At 38.3% G+C, this 22,705-nt stretch overlaps 1 protein-coding gene across 4 annotated transcripts in view; it reads right to left on the bottom strand.

Annotated features, from left to right (window-relative positions):
- Positions 1-22,705, bottom strand: part of PARP8 (poly(ADP-ribose) polymerase family member 8) — a 259,356-nt gene that overhangs the window by 22,315 nt on the left and 214,336 nt on the right. For all 4 annotated transcript variants that reach the window (XM_070743365.1, XM_070743362.1, XM_070743364.1 and 1 more), the window contains 4 exons: positions 17,355-17,447; positions 6,891-7,016; positions 4,635-4,700; positions 1,283-1,350 (listed from right to left, as the gene is read on the bottom strand). In XM_070743365.1, coding sequence (XP_070599466.1) covers positions 1,283-1,350; positions 4,635-4,700; positions 6,891-7,016; positions 17,355-17,447 — 353 coding nt within the window. The remainder of the gene's footprint in view (positions 1-1,282; positions 1,351-4,634; positions 4,701-6,890; positions 7,017-17,354; positions 17,448-22,705) is intronic.

Raw genomic sequence — 22,705 nt, forward strand, 5'->3', positions numbered from 1 at the left:
AGAATACTAAATTTAGAAGTTTTACAGGATTTTCCTATTACACCATATAATGTCATACTGCAGTGATGGCGAATCTTTTTTGTCTCCCTGGGGATGGCAAAAAACAGCCCAAAGGGCAAACTGGAAGTTCATTTCGGAACTTCCGTTTGGCCCACAGGGGTATTTTTTACCAATCCCAGGTTTCAGGAGGCTTTCCTGAATTCTGAGGAGAGCGAAAATGGCCGAAAAGGCAGATGAAAATCTGCTGGCTAGAGTGCGCATGTGCACGGGAGCTGACATAGAGCAACGCCTCGCGTGCCCTTGGAAATGGCTCCGTGTACCACCTGTGGCACCCGTGCCATAGATCCGCCACCACTGTCATAATGCATTGGGCTGATACATAGAAACATAGAACACTGATGGCAGTAAAAGACCTCATGGTCCATCTAGTCTGCCCTTATACTATTTCCTGTATTTTATCTTACAATGGATATATGTTTATCCCAGGCATGTTTAAATGCAGTTACTGTGAATTTACCAACCACGTCTGCTGGAAGTTTGTTCCAAGGATCTACTACTCTTTCAGTGAAATAATATTTTCTCATGTTGCTTTTGATCTTTCCCCCAACTAACTTCAGATTGTGTCCCCTTGTTCTTGTGTTCACTTTCCTATTAAAAACACTTCCCTCCTGAACCTTATTTAACCCTTTGACATATTTAAATGTTTCGATCATATTCCCCCCTTTTCCTTCTGTCCTCCAGACTATACAGATTGAGTTTCCTGATATGTTTTATGCTTAAGACCTTCCACAATTCTTGTAGCCCGTCTTTGGACCCGTTCAATTTTGTCAATATCTTTTTGTAGGTGAGGTCTCCAGAACTGAACACAGCATTCCAAATGTGGTCTCACCAGCGCTCTATATAAGGGGATCACAATCTCCCTCTTCCTGCTTGTTATACCTCTAGCTATGCAGCCAAGCATCCTACTTGCTTTTCCTACCGCCTGACCACACTGCTCACCCATTTTGAGACTGTCAGAAATCACTATCCCTAAATCCTTCTCTTCTGAAGTTTTTGCTAACACAGAACTGCCAATACAATACTCAGATTGAGGATTCCTTTTCCCCAAGTGCTATCTAAGATACTTATTATCTTAGATAGGAAGAACAAATTTGTTCTTCAGTTTAAGGAAATTGCACATCAGGTTAACAAGGTAAAAGATAACTAGGGCCTTATCATAATATTTCAAAAATACTTTGACTGTATTAAACAGATGGCATAAAAATCTATGTAAGATCTTTACCACTGTAGTAGAGGATGCGCAAGTGAGTCTTGTTTGTCCATCTGCTTCTTTATTTCTAAATAAGGTGCCTATGAAATAATAACAGTACAGTTATCAACTAAGAAATATGCTGCAACTAGATACAAACCAGTGCATATTCTAGTACTTCTACTAAGCCAAGAAACTGTAGATCGGTTTAGCAAGTCACCTAAAGAAAAAGCTATCACTTTAAGTCTTCTTAGGTCAAGCTCAACTTCTAGTGACCCCATGGGCATAGTCATGTAGTTTCTTTGGTAATAACAACAACAAAAAAACCACAAACAGATTGCCATTGTCATCTTCTGGAGGTATTTCTGGCTTCTTAAGGATTTTTTAGTAATTTCCCACTCAAATACTAAGTAGTATCCAACTGCATTTTTTAAAAATTCAACAATTCACACTTACCCACAAATGTCAATGAAACATTACTTCATTTTAAAAATCACATGATTGAATGTCTTAATTATTCAATTATTCAATTCTACCACATGAATCCCAGCGGCCGATAAGGTCCCACAGAGTTGGCCTTCTCCGGGTCCCGTCAACCAAACAATGTCGTTTGGTGGGCCCCAGGGGAAGAGCCTTCTCTGTGGTGGCTCCGGCCCTCTGGAATCAACTCCTCTTGGAGATTAGAACGGCTCCCACCCTCCTTGTCTTTTGCAAGTTACTCAAGACCCACTTATATCGCCAGGCATGGGGGAATTAAGACATCTCCCCCAGGCTTTCTTATATTTTATGTTTGGTATGTATGTGTTGTATGGTTTTTAAATTGTTGGGGGGGTTTTAATATACTTTTATTATTAGATTTGTTCCATTATTATACTGTTTTTATTATTGTTGTGAGCCGCCCCGAGTCTTCGGAGAGGGGCGGCATACAAATCTAATAAATTGAATTGAATTGAATTGAATTACTCAAGTATTCAATAATTATTGAAAATCCTCCTTGAGAAGCCCAACATGGTGATTCATTTACAGTGATACTCCCTGACTTTCTCACTTGTGTTTTCATAAGCACAAAGTTGTATGTCCTCAAGTGTGTTCTTCCTCCTAGGTGGCCATGAGGTCAGAGGTTTTTGCTTTCTATTTTAAAGAGAGAAACTGTGGTGGAGGTTATAATGCAGTACTGCAGACTACTTTTGCTGACTGCCAACTGACTGCAATTTGGCAGTTCTAATCTCATCATCTCAAGGTTGACTCTGCCTTCCATCCTTCCAGGGTGGATAAAATGAGGAACCAAACTGTTGGGGGAAATATGCTGACTCTATAAACCAATTAGAGAGGGCTGTAAAAGTACTGTGAAATAATATATAAGACTAAGGGCTATTGCTTTGTTAGATACAAACTGGGAAGAATAATTGTTTGTGTAAGCAATGGTTAAACATAGCTTGCTTGATCCTAGCATGTTTGCAAAGTAGTATCCCCATTGCTCTGTTAAAATCTGACATCAGATGATGGAAACACTTGGTTAATTTAAGATCAGATGCTGATTATCTCTTTGTGCTATCTGTGCTGAAACAAGAAAGAGATGCCTGATATTGCTCATAAAAATGAGCTAAAACCATGGCTGAACTTTAAGATAAATTGGTGCATTGTGGACACTATTCACAGCAATTTTATATAGAATGCTTTCCAAGCAGCTAACATATACATCTTAAAAACTGGTGCCAAAACACAAGGATCAATAAAATACAATAGGTTCTATCCAGGTATACATCTTTGTAAGTTTCACCAATAATGCTCTAAAATGCTATTTAGTGTGTCCCTGAATAGGGTAAACTAGGGAATGGAGAGAGTGAGAGAGAGAAGATACATTTCTATCACATTGGGAAGAAATTTCTTCTTGTTCCAACTCAAATATTCTGTTCAAGGAATTTATTTTTCATTTATTTATTTATTTTGTCCAATACACAATGAGGGTTTTAGTGGGTATATATCTATATACACATAGTAAAATACATGATGAAGGTTATAGAGGAGATACTCATAGTAAAATATATCTAAGAAATAATAGAAAAGAAGATATAGTAATAGAACATATCAATGAAAGAATAGAAGAAGAGATATAGGAATAGAAGAAAGGTATAGGAGATATAGGAGAGCAATAGGACAGGGGACGGAAGGCACTCTAGTGCACTTGTACTCGCCCCTTACTGACCTCTTAGGAATCTGGATAGGTCAACCGTAGATAATCTAAGGGTAAAGTGTTGGGAGTTTGGGGATGACACTATGGAGTCCGGTAATGAGTTCCACGCTTCAACAACTCGGTTACTGAAGTCATATTTTTTACAGTCAATTTTGGAGCGGTTAATATTAAGTTTAAATCTGTTGTGTGCTCTTGTGTTGTTGTGGTTGAAGCTAAGTAGTCGCCGACAGGCAGGACATTACAGCATATGATCTTGTGGGCAATACTTAGATCTTGTTAAAGGCGTCTTAGTTCTAAACTTTTTAGGCACAGGATTGAAAGTCTAGTCTCATAGGGTATTCTGTTTTGAGTGGAGGAGTGAAGGGCTCTTCTGGTGAAGTATCTTTGGACATTTTCAAGGGTGTTAATGTCCCCCTTCCTCTCATTTTCAAAATATTGCCCATCCCCTTGCAGCTCCTACGCTGTAAGCTACTGTAGTAGTATACAGTGGTATACAGAAGGGTGCGCTTTTAGGAAAGTGGGGTTTACCCTGACAAGAAGGGCTGGTAAATTTGCACATTCACATATATATATTGTGACCCAATATTAAACCTTGAGTGAATGTCACCACGTTTTAGTACATCGTTTTGACTGGACAATCTGAAGAGACACATCAAATTTAGCTTCAGCAGAACTTTTAGTGGCGTCACAATATAGCCCTCTTCCATCTCCAAATGCTCTCCTGCTTCGCTTAAGCGAATAAGCTTTTACTTGCAAAACCATCAGTGTCATTGAAGCAGATTGTCACAAATCTGTATTTTTCCCTTGGCAGTTTTCTTTGGCTTGTTCCTAAGAATGCACACGAATAAAGGAATAAACACACAAAAATACAGCAAGGGGCTGCTGGTTAGTGCTGTATTCCCCAGACAGCGAAATAATCTATTTACTCACAGGCAGTCCCGCCCCTATTTTGAATGAAATGTTTCTTGTAATGGCAAATGATATCGATGGCAACCTTTAAGCTTGATCTGTCCATGTTCTGGTACACTGATTTTACCTTGCAACTTGTTATCTACACAAAGATTATTTTGATAGGCTTTCTTTGCACGGCTCTAGTAAAACAACAACCACACAGTGCTAAAAACTAATCAACAGAGGTATCATGTGATAACACTTGTAATAACAATTCATTTACTTATTTATTTTGCCTACCTGTGTCATTTCTCGTATGGAAGTAATGCTATCCAATGCTTTCATGACCCGGTCATAATTCTTCTTCTATTGCGAAAGAAAGGAAAAATTACTTTTCCTCACTGCATGTTTTAAAGTATATTAAGTACAGTGGTACCTCGGTACTCGACCACAATTCGTTGCAGAAGTGTGGTCGAGAACCGATTTGGTCGAGTACCGAATTTATTTATCCCATAGGAAATAATGGAAATGGATTTAATTGGTTCCCAGCCCCTGTTAACTCGCTGGGAACCAATTAAATCTATTTTCTTTATTTCCAATGGGATAAATAAATTCGCTACTCCAAGCTGCAGGAAAGGTGGGGGCTGCTGCAATCCCGGCAGCTTTGGGGGGCTCTTTTCCTCATTGCTTCCTTTTATTACCTGTAAGCAGCTTCAAAAACTTTCTCCTTCCCTGTGGCTGCAACAGCGGCGGCTTCCCTTCCAGTAGCAAGAGCGCCGGGAAGTCACGTAATGAAGGGAAGCTTCTGGAGCGGCAGCAACTGCTGAGATGGCTCCGGCGGCTTCCCTTCATCACGTGACATTCCTGGCGCTGTTGCTACTGGAAGGGAAGCCGCCGCTGTTGCAGCCACAGGGAAGGAGAAAGTTTTTGAAGCTGCTTACAGGTAATAAGAGGCAGCAATGAGGAAAGGAGCCCCCAGAAGCTGCCAAGATTGCAGCAGCCCCCACCCTTCCTGCAGCTTGGAGCTCTTAGAGAGCTCCTCAGCCCCCTGAAGCTGCCGGGATTACATTTCGGATAATGCACAAAATTTTCTCTGGCTGTTCGGTATCTGAATTTTTGTTCAGATACCGAAGCAAATTTTTGCCGAAAATTTTGTTCGTTATCCGAAATGTACGAGAAAGGAAGCGTTCGAGTACCGAGGTACCACTGTATATCTCTTATAACAGGAGAGTCAAACACAAGGCCTGGGGGAGGGGAATCTGACCTATGTGGTGCTTAGATCTGCTCTATGAGGTCACCCTGGAAACAGGAAAGGACTGGACAGTAGTGCCTCTGCCAGTGAAAATGGAGGTCATTTTAGAAACATAGATACATAGAAGATTGACGGCAGAAAAAGACCTCATGATCCATCTAGTCTGCACTTACACTATTTCCTGTATTTTATCTTAGGATGGATATATGTTTATCGCAGGCATGTTTAAATTCAGTTACTGTGGATTTATCTACCATGTCTGCTGGAAGTTTGTTCCAAGGATCTACTACTCTTTCAGTAAAATAATATTTTTTCATGTTGCTTTTGATCTTTCCCCCAACTAACTTCAGATTGTGTCCCCTTGTTCTTGTGTTCACTTTCCTATTAAAAACACTTCCCTCCTGGACCTTATTTAACATATTTAAATGTTTCGATCATGTCCCCCCTTTTCCTTCTGTCCTCCAGACTATACAGATTGAATTCATTAAATCTTTCCTGATACGTTTTATGCTTAAGACCTTCCACCATTTTTGTAGCCCGTTTTTGGACCTGTTCAATTTTATCAATATCTTTTTGTAGGTGAGGTCTCCAGAACTGAACACAGTATTACAAATGTGGTCTCACCAGTGCTCTATACAGCGGGATCACAATCTCCCTCTTTCTGCTTGTTATACCTCTAGCTATGAAGCCAAGCATTTTCTCTGGCAGAGGGTTACAGAAGGTGCTCTGCAATGCTCTGAAAATTTAGTTACAAAGATTTTATGTCTTATAAATGCCTTTGCTTGATATCTTAAAGTGCAGATGTAAGAGTGAACTAAGCCATAATGTGGTTTGCTTGGTTTTGGTTTAATATATTGTATGAACCAGGGGTCAAATTCAAAAATTTCCCGTACTAGTTCTGTGGGCATGGCTTGGTAGGCATGCAAAATCTCCATTACCACCCCACTCTGGGGTCAGCTAGAGGTGGTATTTGCCAGTTCTCTGAACTACTCAAAATTTCCGCTACCGGTTCCCCAGAACCTATCAGAACCTGCTGGATTTCACCCCTTCACCCAAGTTACCGAGATCTGTAAATTATGGTTTCATACAAGTAAAAGAAGATCTAGTTTAAGCAACAAATCACTTTATAGCTTTGCCACAATGTGCAAACTGAATGTTTATGACATTTATAAGTAACCACAAAGGGTACATAATTTTTATCTGAGCCTTGATCTCAGTCATCTTTCAAGGATTTGGAAAAGGAAGGAAGCAGTTTTCTTTGCCCATATCAACACTCCTCCCCTCCAAATACAAACGATACATACCCTGGGATTAAAGGCTAGCATCTGAGAGTCATTAGGATCTACTACTGAAGGATATGGCTCAAAAATGACAACTTTTCTTGGGGATTCTAATGCAGAACGGCACATAGATACGAGTAAGTCTACAACCTAGAAAAAAGAAAAGACAAAAGAAAGTTTAAAAATAAGACTTCCCCATTCTCTCCAAATAAGCACAAATATGATTCGCCAACAGATCTGGACCAGAGCTTTGCTAAAATTTAGTAGGGTTTCAAATACAAATGATCTTAAAAGAGAAAAATAATTTAATAGGAGTGTCAAACGGTATGCACAGGCAACAGGACCCTGTCTCAGTTTGTAAAATTTGCTTTGGGTCCTTTATTTGAGCAACTTCTCTTCTGGCTGAAACCCATTTACTTCTTCAAATTATTAAAGGCATGGTTTTGAACATTCATTCAAGGATTCAGATTATTCAGTCCATAAATGTTCAAGGCGTATACCAGAGGTCTTCAAATTTGGCAACGTTAAGGCTTGTGGACTTAAAGTTGGCAATTTTGGGGACCCCTGGTGTATACTAACAGGTTTTCTTTCCTTCTCTGTACACATGACAAATTTTGGTGGAGTCCACATCTATATGGTTAAAAGTACAGAAGAATAGAATATAATTTTTTATTGGCCAAGTGTGATTGGACACACAAGGAATTTGTCTTGGTGCATATGCTCTCAGCGTACATAAAATAAAATATACATTTGTCAAGAATCATGTGGTACGACACTTAATGATTGTCATAGGGGTTAAATAAGCAATGAAGAAGCAATATTAATAAAAATCTTAGGATATAAGCAACAAGTTACAGTCATGCAGTCAACATGGTGATAGGAATGATGAGAAAAACTAGTAGAATAGAAGCTTCTGTTTTATAGAATAGAATAGAGCTCTTTATTGGCCAAGTGTGATTGGACACACAAGGAATTTTTCTTTGTTGCCCATGCTCTCAGTATACATAAAAAGAAAATATAATGCTACACTTCATGATTGGTTCTTTAAATTGGGGTTTTTTAGATTATTTTTAATATTAGATTTGTTTCCATTGCCTTTTTTATTGTTGTTAGCCACCCCGAGTCTTCGGAGAGGGGCGGCATACAAATCTAATAAATAAATCTAATAAATAAATAGTCATAGGGTACAAACAAGCAATCACATCATACTAGGAAACAATAAAAATCGTAAGGATAGAAACAATAAGTTACAGTCATAAAGTCATAAGTGGGAGGAGATGGGTGATGGGAATGATGAGAAGATTAATAGTAATAGTGCAGACTTAATGAATAGTTTGGCAGTGTCGAGGGAAATATTTATTTAGTAGAGTGATGGCATTCGGGGGAAAAACGTTCTTGTGTCTAGTTCTGGTGCGCAGTGCTCTATACTATAGCATCATTTTGAGGATATCATTTTGAAACAATTTATGTCCAGGATGCAAGGAATCTATAAATACTTACACAGCCCTCTTTTTGACTTGTGCAGTATACAGGTCCTCATTGGAAATCGTATGAAATTGTAAGCCAATTAATGACATTTGACTACTAAATCTCTGTGAATGTTGACCCCTGATCTGAGGCAGGATTTGAACATTACTGGACTGATGATCTACCAGAAAAACTCCAGGCCAACTCAATACAGGTGGGACCTAGGGGAAGAGCCTTCTCTGTGGGAGCCCCAGCCCTCTGGAATCAACTCCCCCCAGAGATTCGCACTGCCCCCTCCCTGCTTGCATCCCGAAAGAGCTTAAAAACTCATCTTTGCCGCCAGGCTTGGGACTCTTAGATCTTCCCCTGACCACTGAATGCCTTAAGTATGATTGCTGAATGTTTGGTTAATAAGTTAATTTTTTAGGTTAATCTTCTCTTTCTAATTGTTTTTAATATTGTAGTACTAATTGGATTATACTACTGTTCTTTTTTTATATATGCTGTGAGTTGGATACTGTAGCCTAGAGGATAATTCTCTACCTTACAAGGCAAAGGTTGCAGGTTCAAGTCCCAGTGGGTATGGCTAGCTGATGAGGCCAAAATAAGGCCGAAATAGATCTATCCTAGTCTCCCTTAATTTTCAAATTCAGCTTAAACATGTGACATATATATATATATATATATATATATATATATATATATATATATATATATATATATATATATTATTGATTTTTAAAGAATTTTACAGAATTTTTAAAGAATTTAATTGTTTTTTTGTAAAATAAATAAATACTCAACTTACAACTACAATTGAGCTCAAAATTTATATTTCATTTCATTTATTAGACTTGTATGCCGCCCCTCTCTGGAGACTCAGGATATTACACCACTGCAGTTCTTAAATTAGTTACATGGTTGTTAAATGAATCGGGATTCCCCATTGACTTTGCTTGTCAAAGTCACAAAAGGGATCACATGACTCCATGACACTTTCAACAGTCATAAATGTGGGTCAGTTGTCAAGCATTGGAACCAGTGGTGAAATCCATTTTTTTTTAAAAAACTACCGGTTCTGTGGGCATGGCTTGGTAGACACGGCAAAGGAAGGATACTGCAAAATCTCCATGCCCATCCCACTCAAGGGGGAAGATATTGCAAAATCTCCATTCCTACCCTACTATGGACCAGCTAGGGGCGGTATTTGCCAGTTCTTCAAACCACTCAAAATGTCCACTACCAGGTCTCCAGAAACTGTCACAACCTACTGCATTTTACCCCTGAGCCGAATGCAAATCATATGACCATGGGGATGCTGAATGTCATAAGTGTGGAAAATGGTGATAAGTCGCTTTTTTCAATGCTGTTGAAATTTTGAGCAGCCGCTAAATGAACTGTTCTAAGTTGAGGACTACCTGTACCCAAAACTGAAGTGAGATTGAAGAAAATGTTCAGTTCTCCCATAGCCAAGCACAGGAAATATGTACATGACTAAAATATTTTTCTCCAATCAAAATGGATGGAAAACTTATAAAATCCATATTGTGTGAATAGGTATAAATGATAGAGAACTGTTGTTTTAAATGAGATTTTTTTAAAAAAAATAACAACAAAACCTCTCATAAAATAATTATTCCAGACCTTAACAAAAATTCCTAAATATGATTTACACTATTGATGCTATTTAATAATAATTTCCTTTAAAAATTGTTTTATCTTGCATACCTTGTATACGGTCAACCTTGAAAACATGAAAAATGCACCAAGCAATGAAAGGATTATACAGATACTCGAATGAAAGGATTATAAGATACTGGAATGTGCAGAGATATGTCAGGAAGAAACAGAATTTTATGAGGTGTGGAATAAGTGGTAAATTGGTTAGAACAGAAATAAACATAGAAACATAGAAGACTGACAGCAGAAAGAGACCTCATGGTCCATCTAGTCTGCCCTTATACTATTTCCTGTATTTTATCTTACAATGGATATATGTTTCTCCCAGGCATGTTTAAATTCAGTTACTGTGGATTTACCAATCACGTCTGCTGGAAGTTTGTATAAAGATGTATAGCAATAAATGTAAATAATACATAAAGATGTATGGCAATAAATGTCAATAACTGTCTGAGATGTTAAAAATGTTTATTGATATGTAAATTGGAAAAATTTTAAATTAAAATTAAAAAAAATATTTTATCTTAACAAATACTCTGGCAATCTCAGACTACATGAAGTTGCTTTTGAAGATTATCTACAAATTTCAGCTGGTCTGGAATGCATTGCTGGTGCACTCAGAGGTCAGTTACAGAACTAATGTTTGCTAGCTACTAAATCCCCTGTGTCTGGAGCCCTAAATGTTTGGGCAATACCTTTCCCAGTATATTTTGCCCATCCTTATCCTTAACCAGGGGGTAGTTGCTTATCCATTCTCTCATACATAGATTTATGGTGGGAAACAGGCCATAGCAGTAGCAGCTCTGTCTACTGGAGTAGCCAGCATGTGTGAAAAAAATAATTGCATTTAAAAAAAAAATGAGTTATTTATGTTTGGAATCACTGAAGGATTAATATGCCAAATAAAAACAGCTTGTACATATCATTTTCTGAAAGTAATAAGTCCGTGAATTTAGTATGTTTATTTTCCATTGGTATTCCCACTGTTGCATATAAATTGACCTCTTTAAATTCTGCATCTATTTAATCATAGTGTCTTTGATTTGATCATATTTGAAAACAAGTTAAAATAAGTCACAATAGATGCTTAGAATTTTGTACTATATGTTTTTCAAATTAGTCTAAATTCCTGAGCATCCCATCCTGAGTTTGTGATTTAAAAAAATAAACATTATATTACTTATTTGCAGATAGTGAAACCAATGAATTTCTGAATGTTCTACAGAAATTGTCTTGAAAGATTTCACCTTAGTTTTAATCTTGCTTTCTATATAAATTATTATCTCTTCACTGACCAAATTCTATAGCATTTAAGGGACTGTTAGTCATTTACTTCCATCACATACTTTGAGTGCATTATTTAGGATGAAGTCATGTCTTTTATATTAAACACATTTGTTTATATCCCACCAAAAATATTTTTCATGCCTACAAATCCTGCTCCTTCAACAAAGCTAAACCAGCCCTTTAGCAATCCAATCCAATCCAAATCCAGTCCAGTCCAATCCAATCTGTATTCCAAATTAAGCTGGTTTAATAATATAATTTGAAATGTGTACGTAATTCACTTTGTACTTTTCATATCTTGCAAAACCTTTAATTTAATCCTTAGTCTTAGGTTTCAAATAAAATTGCCCATTCATTTAATATCTTTTTTTTAATGATTCTTACTAGAATCATATGAAAGTTGATCTTTGTAAAAATATTCATTTTACTGACTATATTCTTTCTAATTATAACAAGTTTAACTTTTGTCATAAGATATCTACCATTGTATTTTACCAAGTCTATTAATAGTTTTTCTTGAATTAATTGTCATTATGTTTTCACAGGCATTTAATTGGTTTAACAAAGATAGTGAATTTGTTATTTTCTACAAATGTTGCTTTTCTTCTTCAGGTAAATTCCACGCTATCATTTGAGCCTTGTTTTTACTGATGTCCCAATCCATATTTCTGTATACTATTGATTCTAAAAAATCTTTGGCTGGGTAACTCTTGAGAACACCACCACCAGCATATAATTTAAATTTTATTTTTGATTTGCCAATTTTATTCTCTTTACCTTTTTTTTTTGCAATATTTCTAAAGCCAACAGACCTAAAGGCGTGAGAACATAAGTCTGTTTTGTCCCCTTCGTTATAATACATGTTGCTATACATATTAATTGAATTTATCTAGTGGATAAACTACGGCCCCAAGAAATTAATTTGCTAAAGCAGGTCAGCAGTCAATGCATCTTGCAAAGCCCAATTATACATTTTTCAGGATAAAAGATTAAGCAATGACATGACACAAATGACCAAACAATCCATCTCTTCCCTTTTATCTACATGAAATCATCCCTTTCCCAGGCCATTTTGATTGGACTGATAAATGATAATACTGATTGGAGAGAAGGCCTGGCAATCACTGAACTGACAGTGAGAGCAATCAGCCAATGGAACGGCTTGCCAGCAGAGGTTGTGAACGCCCCAACACTTTCAAAAAGAGATTGGACTGCCACCTGTCTGCGGTGGTGTAAGGTCTCCTGTTTGAGCAGGGGTTTGGACTAGGTGACCTGCAAGGTCCCTTCCAACGCTAATAATAAACAAACAAACAATCTACTCTCATAAGCTGGTAATTATGTAAAGACTGTTTTCGGCTGCTTTCGGAAACATATAGGACCTTCAGCTTTCGTAAAGGTTAAGAAATGAAAGGCTCACATCATCATGTAATAGAAAGAACGCTATATTGACAATATTTTACTTAGCATCTTACATCTATGGGAGAAAGAACAGCGTCAGCAGGAATTGTTATTATATTTTATACTTACCCCTTGTTTTTATTTACCTGTCTTCTCGCATTTACTTTGGGAGTGGGGTGGGGTAAATGGGAGAGGGGGTTTAAATTTTTTACTATAAATTGAATAGGGTGGGGTAGTACTAATTGGAGTGGATCTGTTTGATGTATGGTAGAGGAAGAGTGTATATAATTGAGATGGAATGATTGAATGCATATTAGTATTGTATTTTTATTATTGTATTTTTAAGTAAATTAAATTAAATTAAAATAAATTTATTATTGTATTTTTAATTAAATTAAGTACGGTAACTTATGATAGATTTTAGTAATAGATACGATTGGAAGATAGAATGTTTGGAATGAATGGGATGAGAAGGGTCAGTTTGCCTGGCGGCCTGGAGGCAGGAGGAGTGGGGGAACCTATCTCTGGGGTGGAAGAGCGCTGAAATATTCCGGTCTTGCTGGGGAGAGGCAGATATGGCGAGAGACATGGGGTAGGCCACTCTCGGGGAAAAAGGGACCACTCCTTGAAAGTGGTCCCTCGTTCTGTCCCCAGGGACTCAGACTCAAATGGCAACCAGCATTTAACAAGAATACTATAAATTATTTCTAGTTCTGGACAAACCACTTCCAGAAAAAAGCATGAGTCAGGAATACATGAATTTTCCCCATGACGATTGGACATGAGCCTAACAGAACTGGATTGGTCTTGTGAAGAACAATGCTGCAGAAATCCACGTCTTTATTTCTGTTCTCCAAACTCCTGATCTTCAAAAGTATTAGCTGTTCTCCTGGTTTCTAACCCCTTATTAGTAGCCTGTCTTTGTTTTGCCTGATTGACAATTTTCTGGTGTTTTGTTATTCATTTGATTTCATTTCATGAAACAAACTAGTGCCTGACCTTCAGCTACACAATCTGTCAACTGCCTATGAGCAACATCCTAATGCATCGTTGGATAATGGACTGAAAAAAACATTCCACTGAAAAAGCATCTGATTTACTTTACAAATGTTCAGACTATATCATGTTTCTGATATTCAGTGTCTTTAAAAAAGAACAATGTTAAAATATTCCCACTGACTTACTTACTTTCTTTCTTTCTTCCTTCCTTTCTCTCTCTCTCTTTCTTTCACTTTCTTTCATTATTTTTATTTATTCATCTATTTATTTAAGTTGGGAGGGATCTTGTAGGTCATCTAGTCCAACCCATGCCCAAGCAGGAGATCCTACAGCACTTTGGACAAATGGCAGTCCAATCTCCCCTTGAAAGTCCCAAGTGTTGGAGTGCTCACAACCTCCGCAGGCAAGCTGTCCCACTGGTTGATCGCTCTCACTGTCAGAAAGTTCCTCCTTATTTCCAGGTTAATTCTCTCTTTGGTCAGCTTCCATCCGTTATTCCTTGTCTGTCCCTCTGGTGCTTTGGAAAACAGCCTGACCCCCTTCTATGGCAGTCCCTCAGGTATTGGAACACTGCTATCATGTTTCCCCTGGTCCTTCTCTTTGCTAGATTAGCCATGTTTGTCTGTAGTCCTTCTTGTCAGAGTCTATGATAAAATCCTGAACAAACTACAGTGATACCTTGTCTTACAAACTTAAATGGTTCCGGGTTTAGGTTCTTAAGGTGAAAAGTTTGTAAGACGAAACAATGTTTCCCATAAGAATCAATGGAAAAGCGATTAATGCGTGCAAGCCCAAAATTCACCCCTTTTGCCAGCCGAAGCGCCTGTTTTTGCACTGCTGGGATTTCCCTGAGGCTCCCCTCCATGGGAAATCCCACCTCTGGACTTCTGTGTTTTTGCGATGCTGCAATTTCACTGAGGCTCCCCTCGCTGGGAAACCCCACCTCCAGACTTCCATTGCCAGCGAAGTGCCCATTTTTGCGCTGCTGGGATTCCCCTGCTGGGATTCCCTTGCAGCATCACAAAAACACGGAAGTCCGGAGGTGGGGTTTCCCATGGAGGGGAGCCTCGGGGGAATCCCAGCAGCGCAAAAATGGGTGCTTCGGTGGCAACGGAAGTCCAGAGGCGGGGCATCCCAGCGGTGGCGGTGGGTTTGTAAGGTGAAAATAGTTTGTAAGAAGAGGCAAAAAAATCTTAAACCCCAGGTTTATATCTCGAAAAGTTTGTATGACGAGGCGTTTGTAAGACGAGGTATCACTGTATTTTGAATATCTCAGAATGCAAATGAAAGTTATTTATTTCTGAAATAATTGAGAAAATCAGCAACAATCTACAAACAAAGATTACATTTAAAAATTATTTGACTTCATTGTGATATTTACTGTAGTACAGAAACACCTTAAAAGGACCATTCAACAACTATTCAAACACTTGGAGTAGTAAACATATTTTTACTTAATGGAATGCTATGAAATGAATAATATAGTTCGCAGCCCTTCCATCTTTCTGATAACACGTCTTTGATTTAAAATGATTCATTCAGGGAGAACATTTTTTTTTAAAGGGGATTTGATTAATGTAACTCTCCGATTCCTCCTACAGCCCCAGATGGGCTCTGACTCACACCAAGGTTAGTTCTGAAATCTTTATATTCAGTCCTCTGGAGGGAAATAAAAAAAGAGGATTCTTTCAAAAAGGGCAGTGAGGAAAAACCATCATGGAGCAAAATATATTTAGGCTGCCTTCTCTTCTCTTCTTTTCTCACGCTTGGCATGAATGGGCAATTTTAATGCCAGTGAGCAGGTGTGGTTGGGCAAATTTCAGTATTGGATTAATTGGTCCTCCTACCCATAAGACAAACATACACAAGTATCTGTCCAGCCATAATATCATTGTTAGAAGGCAGCAGCATGGAACCTGTAGCTCTTGCAAGGGTCTAATTCCCATTGGTGGGAATTGTGGTAAGCCCTAGAAAGAAACTGACTTCTCATTCCTGTTATCAGCATAGGTTGAGGTTGTCCTAAAGCTTAACTCATCTGAAGGCTGCCTATCTACATAATTTTGATTCCTTGACAAAATTGGCTTTGGAGAATAAAGATATGGAAGAACTGCCTGCCTGCCTGCCCGCCTAACTCCTTTTGGACTCTAGGCGGTGTACAACGTAAAAATAATATAAAATCAATATAAAACAATATCAAACCATTTAAAAATACATTCATCCTTAAATGTCTGGAACACGCTGATGTTAAACTATCCTTGGCTCCAGGCCTGCCGGCAAAGCCAGGTTTTAAAGGCCTTCTGGCAGGCCAGTAGGGTGGGGTCAACATAAACCTCAGGGGGCAGCTCGATCCAGAGAGCCAGAGCCACCACACAGAAGGCCCCAACCAACAATGTCTGGCCAATGGGACATGCAGAAGACCAACCCTGTGGGCCCTTACTGGGACCTATGTGGCAGGAGGTGGTCCCGAAGATAGCCTGATCCTAAGCCATGTAATATAGGTGATAACCTTTATAGGTGATAACCAACACCTTGTTGTTAACACCTTAGTCTGGCCCTAAGCCATGTAGGGCTTTATAGGTGATAACCAACACTTGTTATTAATACCTTAGTAACTACCCTGTTTTCCCCCAAATAAGACATCCCTTGATAATAAGCCCAATTGGGCTTTTGAGTGCATGGCAATAAGGCCAAGTGCTTATTTCAGAGTTAAAAAAAATAAAATAAGGCGAGGTCTTATTTTTGGGGAAACACGGTAGCACAAAGAGGACTGAAGAAGTTTCTGAATGGTGTTGTAATGGGAAGTTTGGATGGAATCGTTTTAGAATAACATTCCGACCTGCTGAGGGTGTGCGGTACTTTGATCTCCAGAAAATGCTTTGCCAAACAAAAAGGAATACAAATGGAAAGCTTGATTACACAACACCTTACAGTAGCTGGGTTATTTTCCAGACTCATTCAGCAGCTCAGGAAAAGGCACAGCTGCTTCCAGGCACCTTTGGAGACTGAATTGCTGCACAGTCCTAATGTATACATATAACCAGTCAAAGTTATACCAGAGCTCAGCCCCCTGCAAAAGGTGCTTACAAATCAGTTCTGAAGTTTTTAAGTATCTTTTGCAGGGTAGTTATAGCCAGGCCCTCCCCACAATGCACTGTTGAACATTTACGGCCATTTGAAGCATCCTGTGATCACAATACTGTGATTGTTGCAGAAAACTAGCATTTACTTCTGCTCTCCAGCAAAATGCCCCATTGCAGACAATGGGTTCCCTTAACAACTATGGTGTTTGCTTAACAACATTCACAAAATAAGTTGTAAAGTAGGGTCTAGTTACTAGATGACCTGCTTTATGACCATCACAACTTACGGCCTATAATCATTTATCTAATGTGGATTATCTAATACTGACAAAATTGAGTTCCATAATAAAAACATGAGAAGTTGCTTTACTCTAATTTTCATCTGCTATATCATAAAAGTTTGGTGTTTTTGACAAACTCTGGCTATCCTGGAAAACCAAAGTGCAATGAATACTTTGCATTAATCAAGATGCAATAAAATGAAATGATATAGAAATAGTATATAAAGATGAATGTTTACTGAATTTGCTCTGTAAAAGCAATTTATACTTGTTCAAGTAAATTGTCTGAATTTTACCTGAGCCCCTGTTGCAATTTCATCTGCGGCTTCATTCATCACGCCTAGAGTTTGGAAAGCAAATACACACAGTTCTCGTTCACAGACAGTTGGCTGAAAGCAAAGGGAGAAAATGGTTATTCTTATATTTAACAATCTTCACCAACCTAACATTCTACACATGTTGAAGCAGTTCCTAGAACATCTATGTAACTTTTCCAAAGTTTAGTTGGCATGCTGGGAGATGTAATTCCAACCAAGGGACTGATATCTTGTACATATATATTGCTCTCCTATATCTCCTATACCTTTCTTCTATTCCTATATCTCTTCTTCTACTCTTTCATTGATATGTTCTATTACTATATCTTCTTTTCTATTATTTCTTAGATATACAGTGGTACCTCGGTACTCAACCACAATTCGTTCCAGAAGTGTGATCGAGAACCGATCTGGTCGAGTATCAAATTTATTTATCCCATAGGAAATAATGGAAATGGATTTAATTGGTTCCCAACCCCTGTTAACTCGCTGGGAACCAATTAAATCTATTTTCTTTATTTCCTATGGGATAAATAAATTTGGTACTCCAAGCTGCAGGAAGGATGGGGGCGACTGCAATACCGGCAGCTTTGGGGGGCTCCTTTCCTCAATGCTTCGTACCTGTAAGCAGCTGCAAAAACTTTCTCCTTCCGGCTTCCCTTCGAGGAGCAACAGCGCCGGGAACGTCACGTGATGAAGGGAAGCTGCTGGAGCGGCGCCAACTGCTGAGATGGCTCCGGCGGCTTCCCTTCATCACATGACGTTCCTGGCGCTGTTGCTACTCGAAGGGAAGCCGCCGGGAAGGAGAAAGTTTTTGCAGCTGCTTACAGGTAATAAGAGGAAGCAATGAGGAAAGGAGCCCCCCAAAGCTGCCGGGATTGCAGCCGCCCCCACCCTTCCTGCAGCTTGGAGCTCTTAGAGAGCTCCTCAGCCCCCTGAAGCTGCTGGGATTGCAACAGCCCCCGGCGGTAACATTTCTGATAGTGAACAAAATTTTCTGTGGCTGTTCGGTATCCGAATTTTTGTTCAGATACCGAAGCAAATTTTTGCCGAAAACTTTGTTCGTTATCCGAAATGTACGAGAACCAAAGCGTTCGAGTACCGAGGTACCACTGTATTTTACTATGAGTATCTCCTCTATAACCCTCATCATGTATTTTACTGTGTGTATATAGATATATACCCACTAAAACCCTCACTGTGTATTGGACAAAATAAATAAATAAAATAAATAAATAAATAAACTTCTCTGTCTCTCTGTCTCTGTCTCTCTCGTTCTCTCTCTCTCTGTATTAATTTCAAGTGAAAAATATTCAAGGTCTTTTTGCCTATGAATTCTCATTCAGTTTAATGCAAGAAAATTAATTTCCATCACATATTTCAAAGTGGAATAAAAGCTTGGCATTATTCTTGTATTTCTGCATTTGATTTGCAGATTAGGTAGCTAAGAGCTGCTTCTAAATGTCCCATCTCCTACTGGATAACCACCATTGCAGGGGTCTGTAGTCTCCCCGACTTTCTGTATTTCAATCCAATCCAATCCCAAGAAAAGAAATCACGAGGGGACTTCTCCCAATGAGGCTTCTGGAAATGGGAAATACGAAGAGTCAAGGAAGTCTACAGTTTATGCATGGTATGTCAGCATGTATGTCTGGTTTTTATAATAAGGGTTTTTAGTTGTTTTATTATTGTATTGCTACATATTGTTTTTATTGCTGTTGTTAGCCGCCCCGAGTCCACGGAGAGGGGCGGCATACAAATCCAATAAATAAATAAATAAATAAATAAATAAATAAACAAACAAACAAACACATACATAATAAATAAACAAACACATACATAATAAATAAATAAATAAATAAATAAATAATTAGATTTGTATGCCGCCCCTCACCGAATAAAAATAAATAAACCCCAAATGTTGGAAAAAATGGGTAATTCTTGCCCCACCAACCCAGGAAGAGTATCCTTGCCTCTACACCAGTGGCAAGCTAAATTCAAAAACATTTTCAAAAGTTTTTGAGAATAACATATAAAATTCAAAGCCTCTTGTGCAAATAGGTTTGCAAAAATATTTTCAAAATTGTACGGCAGATCTCAGCAGAGCATTAATACATAAACTAAATCTCTGTCTTTGGGTGCTCCTTCATTCATGTGAGTAGGGGGTATCAGACGGCATTACCCATGCCTTTCTTGTTCCCTAATTGCTGTCTTCTAAAACTCAAAAGATGGAAATCTGAGACAAGCAGTTTATTATTTCAGTTTCTGCTTCTGCTAACATTTAAATTAATGTCTAGGAACCTTAAATAGATAGTGCAGGCTCTCTGTTTTAGACATTTGCCATCCTAGCTACTGGGACTAGTTTGTAGGAGAAAGGTAGAGAAAATTGTTTCCTTTCCCCTGTAATTATGAGTATGACTAAACACACAGTTCTATCTTGCCTGACCAATCAATAAAGACTAATGACAAAAGAAATGGAAGAATAATCTTATAAATAAATGAAATTGCTACTCCTCGCATTATTTGTTTCCAAGCTCATGCTTCCAAGCTGCAGGTATTGACTCCATTAAGCACAAATACTTTTCTGATCAATATTGCTCGCATCAGGAACATTGGAAAATGCAGAACCTGGTCAGGGTTCTTATAGTTGATAAAGACCATCACAAGCTGAAGTTTAGAACAAATGTAGACTTCATCTACAACTCTCATTGTTGCTGCTGCATAAAACTAGTCCAAAAGGCATGATCACAGCAAGAAAGACTGCTAGCATGCTCCAATAAAATAAAGTCTAAGTAGGACACAATTCTACATTTTGCATATGGAAGCATAGTTCCAACTTTTGAGTTGGAAGACATTCCTTGTGATACAAGAAGGACATTCCTCATTAACAGACACACACACACACACATACGTATTTCGTTCTTGCACTTTGCTTTATCTGCAAAGTTAAAAAAGGGACACAGATAATCCTGCTGTGGTCAGGATGGGTTGCCTCTGCTCATTTCTCTCCCATTTTTTAAAAAGAACTACAGTGTTCCCTCGATTTTCGCGGGTTCGAACTTCGCGAAACGTCTATACCACGGTTTTTCAAAAATATTAATTAAAAAATACTTTCCCCCCCTATACCATGGTTTTTCCCGCCCAATGACGTCATATGTCATTGCCAAACTTTCGTCTGCCTTTAAAAAACATTTTTTAAAAATAAACTTTAATAAATAAACATGGTGAGTAATAATCTAAATGGTTGCTAAGGGAATGGGAAATTGTAATTTAGGGGTTCAAAGTGTTAAGGGAAGGCTTGGGATACTGTTCATAGCCAAAAATAGTGTATTTACTTCCGCATCTCTACTTCGTGGAAATTCGACTTTCGCAGGCAGTCTCGGAACGCATCCCCCGCAAAAATCGAGGGAACACTGTATATTATATCTTATATAGAGAACTGAATAGTCTATCATCATGACGTTTTCAATGTTTTCACGTTACAAAGAAAATCAGTTTTTGGTTTACTTTGGATTTGGGTTATTTTTTGGGATTATTATTTTTTCTAAAGAAATGAAAGCTAAACAATAGTTTGTGGTTAGTGTTGGTTAGCTAGGTTAGCTAGGCTTGAAACCTTCGACAACACTGAGCAGAGAATTTTAACAGAGCGTGGATGTGTGATAAAGCCAAGACACAGACTTAGTTAAATAAGTATTATTTACATATAAACAAAATATAAACAATCCAGAATAAGCACGTAGCGAATACAGAATAATAAGCACTGAGCAATCACAAGATAGAAGCACAAAGCAAAATACAATATAGATAATAAGCACGAAGCTTATACAAGCACGAAGCTTAAACACAACTCCCCCTTCTCAGGCAAAATTAACTGAGCAGAATAATGAGCTTTTATAGCTTCAATGAGGAAGTGACGAAACAGCCTTGAATATTTAAGTTTCAAGTTTCAAGTTTTATTGGATTTATATGCCGCCCCTCTCCGAAAACTCGGGGTGGCTAACAACAATCATAAACAATGTACAATAAAATCCAATACTAAAAGCAAATTAAAACCCCTTAATATATAAAAACCAAACATACATACAAGCATACCATATATACAGTTGTAAAGGCCTAGGGGGAGAAAAAGTCTTAATTCCCCCATGCCTGGCGGCAGAGGTGGGTTTTAAGTAGCTTACAAAAGGCAAGGGGGGGGGCAATTCTGATCTCTGGGGGGAGTTGGTTCCAGAGGGCCAGGGCCGCCACAGAGAAGGCTCTTTCCCTGGGTCCTGCCAAGTGGCATTGTTCTTCAAGTACATGTTAACTCTTTAAATGCACATTAACTCTTTAAGTACAAGTTTGGTACAAGTGTACAATATGCAGTTTACAACGGCAATCCCTAACAACCATGTACCCTGTACTAACAGTTAGTACCATAGGAAATACAAAAATATAGAAGGAATTTGCTTTTCTTCCTTTAAAAAAAAAATGCTTCACAGAGCATGCATTTGCATTAACAACTTTTCCATCCCAGGGTGTCCAGGAAGAAAGCATTTTGAAATTCCCTGATATTTTCCTGACATTTCCCTGTAAATTGCGATCTCGTTAAGGCGCGGTTGTAGATGATGTTATACCAAACGGCTAAGCCATGGAGAAATATTGGTAACTGAGGAAGCAAGTTGTTATCACAGTTATGCTCATTTTTGCTTGACTCTGCCAGGCAGCGCGATCCAGTTTTTTTAAAAAAACATGATTTTCCCCGATTTTAAACATTTTAATACCGTTTGTTTTTATTCCATTTTTTCCACGAATTCCCTGATGTTTCCCGAACCACCGATTTCTCTGATAATCCCCTGATTTCTCTGTTTTCTAGGTTCGCTGGACACCCTGCCGTCCATTTTGTTGAGAGTGTTATCCTTTTCCTCTTCCTTTATTCACAGTCCCAGTGATTATATGATGATTACAAGTCCTGAAATATTTTTGCAGTGATAGTTTTAGAAGATCCATTATCTTTCAAGTCCAATACATCACTGCTCATTTGATATATCTCATCTGCTATGTTACATTGAATTAGGCAGCATATGAAGCCTAACACTATCTAATTCACTGTACCATGGCACTCTAGACCAAATGAAATAATGTATAATAACTTCACTGGCTCTCTTGTGGGCACATTTTAGGAAAGTTTGACTGATGCACTTCAGTGGCTCAGTCTTGAAGTTGTCAGCTAGAGAGCCGTCCACTTAATAGGGAAATGAATCCAGTATGTTTTACAAGCATGGAAGACAAAGCAGGCACCAAAATTCACAATATTTTAGGGAAAGGTTACAGTGATATGTAAAACAAGGTAT

Source organism: Erythrolamprus reginae, chromosome 2 (assembly GCF_031021105.1).
Source record: "Erythrolamprus reginae isolate rEryReg1 chromosome 2, rEryReg1.hap1, whole genome shotgun sequence".
NCBI classification, from domain to species: domain Eukaryota; kingdom Metazoa; phylum Chordata; class Lepidosauria; order Squamata; family Dipsadidae; genus Erythrolamprus; species Erythrolamprus reginae.